At 38.2% G+C, this 7,707-nt stretch overlaps 1 protein-coding gene across 1 annotated transcript in view; it reads right to left on the bottom strand.

Moving 5' to 3' along the window:
- The window catches only part of LOC143027434 (uncharacterized), a 33,508-nt gene extending 31,598 nt beyond the window's left edge, over positions 1-1,910 (bottom strand). The window contains exon 1 of the mRNA XM_076188725.1: positions 1,898-1,910. Within this exon, the coding sequence (XP_076044840.1) occupies positions 1,898-1,910 (13 nt within the window). The remainder of the gene's footprint in view (positions 1-1,897) is intronic.
- Positions 1,911-7,707: the final 5,797 nt, after the last annotated feature.

Below are 7,707 nucleotides of genomic sequence, written 5' to 3'. Positions count from 1 at the left end.
TCTCGAATTATGACAAAAGAAACAATATAGATTTAATATATCTAGACTTTGCAAAAGCTTTTGATACCGTCCCACACGAAAGACTACTTACTAAATTAGCTTTGCATGGAATAAGTGGTAGTCTATTAGGTTGGACTAGTAATTGGTTGAAAGGTCGAAAACAGAGAGTTGTTTTAAATGGAAAAACTTCTGGATGGAAAAGTGTTGCAAGTGGAGTTCCTCAGGGTTCCGTTCTTGGGCCACTTCTATTTATAGTATATATAAATGATATAGACAATGGACTAAAATCTACTGTTTCCAAATTTGCTGATGATACAAAACTGTGCGGAGTGGCAAATGATCACCCAAACCAATTAGATATTCAAGAAGATTTAGATAAATTACAGTAATGGTCTGAAAAGTGGCTAATGAAATTTAACACAAGTAAATGCAAGGTAATGCACATAGGTAAAATAACAGTAAGTACGATTACAAGTTATTTGGAAATTCGTTAACAAAAGTGGATAGTGAAAAAGATCTCGGCGTAATTATCAGTAACGACCTCAAATCATCCAAGCAGTGTATTTCAGCCTCTGAGAAAGCAAATAAGATTCTGGGATTGATTGCGCGATCTTTTGATTTCAAAAGTCCATCACTCATTAACAAGCTATATAAATCGTTAGTTCGTCCACATTTGGAATATGCTGTTTCCGTATGGTCACCGAATCTCATTAAAGACATTGACAGACTGGAAAAAGTACATCGGCGAGCCACAAAACTGATTCCAAATATCAAAAATAAATCATACGAAAATCGACTTAAGCACATGAATCTGTTTTCCCTAAAAAAGCGTAGACTCAGAGGTGACTTGATACAGGTCTTTAAGATTTTAAAAGGAATTGACAACATCAAAAGTGACCAGATTTTCACATTGAATGAGAATCAGACAAGAAACAATGGTCTCAAACTGTCCGGAAATAGATTCAATTTGGAAGTAGGTAGAAACAACTTTGCCAACCGTGTAGTTAATGAATGGAATAAACTTCCTGCACAGGTAGTGCAATGTAGTTCAGTTCGAAGCTTTAAGAATCATTTAGATAAATACCTAAGTAAGATGCTGTAATGATTATGATTTATGTTATATTATTTGTTTTTGTTTTGTTATAATTTGTCTGTCTGATTTTCATTTATTATTAGTTATATGTCAATTTACTATCATTTACTATTTACCTGTTTGTTTATTATTTTAACTATACCTATGCATTTATTTATGTATTTTATTTGTTATTTACATTATTATAGTTTTTATTTATTATTAATATGATTTTTTTTTTCATCCGACCTAGATATGGATCAAAAGGTCTCCTGTCGGCATGCTCCGCCTTTGTAATCCTTTGTAATCCTTTGTAATATATACATATACATATATATACATATATACATATATATACATGTATACATATATATACATATATATATATTTGGGTTGGATATAATTAAATTTCTGTTTTTCACCATGGGAATGTAGTTCAACAAAATGTTAACATAGGTTAACCCAATCAGGTTAACCTAGTATATAATTATCTATTTTGCTTCAGGGGCATAGGAGTTCTTTTAGATAAAGCAAATCATCTATCAGCAGCTAGAAAAAACAATTTCATGCTTAAAGCACAGCGAAGGAATTAACAGTTTAGCTCAAATGAAGAGAATGTCTCCTTCTCTATATCTCGTTCTCTTACATCCATCCAACCTGGTGGGGGGAGATGGTGGGGGAGTGGGAGGCGTATGTGGAGTGGGTGGGGGAGTGAGAGATTTTTTGTGGGAGAGGTGAGGGAGTGTCTGTCCAGCTCCTCCTTGGAAAATAAACAGGAAAATCCCACGAGCGAGTATAGACAAAACGCTCGATCAGTTTTCTTACCTAGTGCTGCCATTTTGACCCGTTCTATTCCTGTCTCGATCCTTTATCCCTCTTATTTCCCTCAGTTCGTCCTCCACCGTCCGCCACCGCTTATTTTCCCCCTTCAGAATCGAGACGGACATCACCCATTTTAAAATCCATGTGAACAAGTTGTATAGACACGGTAAAGGGAACATGGACTGGAGGTGAAGCTTTTATTCCTGACGTTTCGTCTATCGACTTTCTCAAAGTCGATAGACGAATCGTCAGGAATAAAAGCTACACCTCCAGTCCATGTTTCCTTTACCGTGTCTATACATCATCCATATTGTTATGCTTAACCTCAAACGATTGTTTCCATTTGACGTTGGGCTTTAAGGTACGTTTTGCTCATTGAGATTAAAGCTCAACGATGATCGTTCATGGGTCAGTGATGATTGTCAAACGATTGTTTAGAACACTAATTCTTATTTTTGGATGATGAAGCTGTTTGGTCTCGAGCTGCAAAGTACGAAGCTGATCATTTAAACGGAACCTACCAACGCATTTACCCTAATATGATGCCAGGAGGCATGATGTGCGTCATCCGCCATTGGCTGTGGTAGGATAATGATATAATCACACCAGGCAAAACGTACTTATAGACATGTCCATGTGCGCAGATGACGCAAGCGGAAGCATGTTGGGTCGTATTCACTTAGGGTGATGCAAACAAGGTCATCATAATAAAACAACAGGGCAGGACTAGCAGTAATGGGTATAAACTGGACAAATTTAGATTTAAGAAGGAAATAGGCAAGAATTGGTTTACTAATAGGGTGGTCGATGAATGGAATAAACTTAGTAACCATGTAGTAAGCGCTGAAACTATCAGTTGTTTTAAAAAACGATTAGACAACTTTATGGATGGGGACGAAGGTGGTGATGGATACGGAGCTGCCTAGTGTAGGCCTTATGGTCTCTTGCAGTCTCCTTTATTCTTATGTTCTTATGTTGCGCGTTCGAATTACGCATTCCACTTCGATTCACAGCAGCGACTGTGACAGCTTCTGCCACAGCTACTCAGCGCCTCCTGGCGTAGGCTCCTCACCCTCTTCTTCTTTTCTAGACTATGTCACTTCATTTTGGCTGTATCGTTGATTTGGCTGTTTATTGTGGTTGTCAGTATTGAATGTTATTTAACTAAGAGAAAAAAATTCACTCCTGGAAGATTTTAGCTCTTAATCCTTTCCTTCTATCCTCGTTTTTGTATAGTTATTCTGGCTTTCGTTAGACGATTTCATTCAGCCGAAAGAAACTCCTCTATTATTCAAGGGCTCAGTTCCTGGGAACAGGAGTCAAAGTTATCCACCACATGGAAACTCAGCGGATATCATCTTGAACTTATGATCATGTGGTCGTGAGTTCAAGTCCTGAGACCCACTGCGAGCTTGCCACGTTGGTTCCCGACAGCCCTGGCTTGGCGGGGAGGAGACTCAACGTCGGCGCAATGCCCCAGGGGTTTCTCACTTCCCACTGTGAGGGAAAAGGGTTGTGAGTTTCAGTGAAAAACGATCTTACCCCTAGGTAGGAAGGGTCAATAAGCATGAGATTAATCAAATGATCAATTCTACTGATTGAAAAAATTATTTACATTAACTAAAACACTAGGCACAGCCTAGAAATAAGATTTATTTTGCTTGCTATCCTTATTACGTAAGCTTATCTTACCAACTAACAATACCATCGGTATTCTTTAGCCTTTAGCAATTCACCAGTTTAATAAACCTTGTTATCCCAAATACTGTAAAACTGGCGTGACTCTACTTAGGATCCTCTTACGAAATTAGAAAACAAATTATATATATTTTCTTGTTTTTATATGTTTATCTATCTCTTTTTCATTTATCATTATTTTCATTTTATCTATTTTTCTTTACCATAGTTATACTGTTACTGGCTCCGGCAAGCAATGTCTTGGCACTGCCGAGGCAGTTTTTGCTTGTCACGTTGCTCCGTCGTGTCTTCTTTGTTTCTTGAGCCTCGCCTCCACATCCTTCTACGACTCCTCCTCCACCACCACCTCCACTTCCACCGCCACCACCTCCACCTCCACCACCACCTCCACCACCTCCACCTCCACCTCCACCTCCACCTCCACCACAACCTCCTCCTCCAACTTCATTTCTTCCGCTTCTTCTGGTTTCTAATGTTCGTCTTCTTCATTGTTACCCGCCTCCTCAATTTCCTGCTCGTTGTCCTGCACTTTCTTTTCCACTTTGTCCCCCTCGTCGTTGTTCGTTTCGTCCTTCTCCTTATCTTCATCTTCGTTCTTGTTCTCCACCTTGTCCTCCTCTTTTCCCTTGTTTTCCTTGTCGTTCTCAAACTTTCCCTACCCTGTATCCTCCACGTTGTCCTTCTGAAACTCCTCCTCGTCCTCCTCACATTCCTCCTTGTCCTTATTGTCCTCATCCCCATCATTCTCCTTATCCTTCCTTTGCTCCCTCTTTGCCCCTTTCCTCATCTCCCTTCTCGTTTTCCTCCTCTTTGTCTTCTTTATTTTTCTGCCTCCCTCCTCCTTGTCCTCATCCACTTCCTCCAACTTGTTCTGCTCCTTGTCCTCATCCATGTCCTCTTCCTTGTCTTCCTCCTTGTCCTACTACTTGTCCTTCTTGTCCTCCTTGTCCTCATCCTCGCGTTTCTCTTAGTCCTGTTCAGTGTCCTTATCTATGTCCTCCCACTTTTTCTCTTTGCATTCTTCATTATCTTCATTCTCGTCCTCCTCCATCCTCCTCAACAAATTCCTCCTCTTTTTCCTCCATGTGACAGTCCAGTATAATGGAATTCATTCTCCATCGTCGCGGGAACGATTCTTAATGGAGTCATGTAGCTTCCTTTGGCTGAATAAAATCACCTGGCGACAGAGAATAGGTATTCGGACCACCGGTTTTGACCTCAGCTGATCAGAGCGATGTATGTATACTAAACTGTATTAATAGAACAATTATGAAAGCTGTCATTGTATTTTTTTCAGACATGCCTTGTATCAGCTTTGCGTTTTACAGTGTTTTAGGGCGTTGGTAATATACAGAGGATTATGAAGCATAGTTCTCTCTCTCTCGCTCTCTCTCTCTCTCTCTCTATCTATCTATCTATCTATGTATCCATCTATCTTTATATCTCTCTCTCTCTCTCTCTATCTATCTATCTATCTATCTATCTATCTATATATCTATCTATCTATCTATCTATCTATCTATCTATCTATCTATCTTTCTCTCTCTCTCTCTCTTTCCCTCTCTCCCTCTCTCTCTCTCTCTCTCTCTCTCTCTCTCTCTCTCTCTCTCTCTCTCTCTCTCTCTCTCTCTCTCTCTCTCTCTCTCTCTCTCTCTCTCTCTCTCTCTACCTCTCCCTCTACCTCTTTTTCTCTTTCTCTCTCTCTCCCTCCCTCTCTCTTTTCATAAGAAGCTGAAGACGGAGTGAGAGTTTGTTCAAACCCTTCAAAGTCAGAGGGAATTTAGAACAGACGAGATGATATATTTACACTTAATACATACCAAATAAGAGGCAATAGTAAGACGAATATTTAACAACAGGGTTCATAGAAACAAATTTCCATGTTCTGCAGTAATTATAAGCTTACCTGTCTTCTGTATATATATTTATATATATATATATATACATATACATATACATATATACTTATATACATATATATATATATATATATACATATATACATAAATATATATATACATATATATATATATGTATATATATGTATATATATATGTATATATATACATATGTATATATCTGTATATATATATGTATATATGTATATCCTATCAACCACATTAATTTTTCCATTCTACCATGAAATTATGTGCTGGGGACCATTCACTCTGCGTATAATATATACATACATATGTGTGTATATATATATATATATATATATATATTTATATATATAAATATATAAATATATATATGTATATATATATATATATACATATATACATATGTATGTATATATTATACGCAGAGTGAATGGTCCCCAGCACATAATTTCATGGAAGAATGGAAAAATTAATGTGGTTGATAGGATATATATATATATATATATATATATATATATATATATATATATATATATATATATATATATGTATATATAATATCAAGGCTAACTAGGTCTGCTATCGTCGAAGATGAAGGGAAATGTGAATGGTCTCTGGCCGACTGTTAGTCCTTAAAAAGTAGGATGGTAAGGGTATTGGGAGAGGTCATCCCAATTTTTGGGAGAGGTCACTGGAGGTTAGAAGTTTCTGGGTGAGGTCACTAGAAGGAGGAGATGTCAAGTGAAATCTCTGGGTGAGGTCACTAGTGGAAGGCGAGGACTACAGTAGTCTCTGGGGGAGGTCACTTGGAGAAGCGGGCCAAGTCGACAGGGGGCCCTGGGTGAGGTCACTAGGATAGGTAGGCAAGAACACCAGTCTTGTTCCGGAGCTTGTGGAGGAAAGTCTCGCTCGACTTCTGGTTATAGGTCCTGTGGGCTGGGAATTTTGAAGCTGCCGAGGGTTTTGGTGAAGGTATTGGTCTAGTTGGGGTTCGGATGCACCTTGATTTTGTTGTTTTTGTTGGGGATGATGTTCCTGGGGGCGGGCTGAAGGGAGGATGAAATCTGCAGCTTGCTGTACATTGATGGAGGGCCGTTGAGTAGTAATCACAACAGCTTCAGCAATCTGCAGTCTTTTGAAATTTGTTTCGTTGTGGAGTATAATTGTATTGTGTATTAAAGTGTTAAGTGGTGGCTTCATGTCGTGGTGGTCAACAAAGTGTTGGAAGATAGAGCCTTGGTTTCGGTGGTATTGGAGGCGTCTTCTTAGTGTGGTGGAGGTTCTACCAATATAGGAAAAGGAGCCGTCACAGCGGCCCTCCTGGCAAGAAAACTTATATATATATATATATATATATATATATCCTATTAATCGTTTTAATTTTTCCATTTTTCCATGGAAATATATGTACTGGGGACCATTCAGTGTGTGTATAATATATATATATATATATATATATATATATATATATATATATATATATATATATATATATATATCTTATATATATATACATATATATATATATCACATATACATATATATATTATATATATATATATATATATATACATATATATGTACAAACATATATATATGTACATATACATAAATATATGTATATATATATATATATATATACATATATATACATATATATATATATATATGTGTGTGTGTGTGTGTGTGTGTGTGTGTGTGTGTGTGTGTGTGTGTGTGTGTGTGTGTGTGTGTGTGTGTGTGTGTGTGTGTGTGTGTGTGTGTGTGTGTGTGTGTGTGTTGGACTCGTGATCGACAGCTATTTCCCTCCTGGAAGAGAGCTCAGAGCTCGTAGGTCCGATCTATGGGTAATGCTATGACCTTGCACACACACACACACCCAACTCCCCGCCCACGAGAGTTGGAGTAACACCCCTCAGCGCTGCGATACTGATATTATTTCAGCCCCGGACCTCCGTAGTGGCAGGCCAGAGCTCTAACCACAGCGCCATGAGAGGTGTGTGTGTGTGTGTGTGTATAGTCGTGAAGAAAGAAAAGGACAGGACTTAATTTGAAGGGTTTATTAAGCGAGACGTTTCAGTTGTCAAGGAATCGTCTTCTGGTATTGTAATGGGTTACATACAGTGAACTCGATTTTATGTGGTCTGGGATGCAACTGGGAGAGGACCTTGTTGAAGTCCTTACTCCGTGAGTCGTAACGAAATGTGTGGCATTTAATGTTCTAAAATATAG

This window comes from Oratosquilla oratoria, chromosome 8, assembly GCF_046742065.1.
Source record: "Oratosquilla oratoria isolate Oo_2021 chromosome 8, ASM4674206v1, whole genome shotgun sequence".
Taxonomy (NCBI): Eukaryota; Metazoa; Arthropoda; class Malacostraca; order Stomatopoda; family Squillidae; genus Oratosquilla; species Oratosquilla oratoria.
The sequence above is the reverse complement of the archived record's forward strand: the minus strand, read 5'-3'. Positions and strand labels throughout refer to the sequence as shown.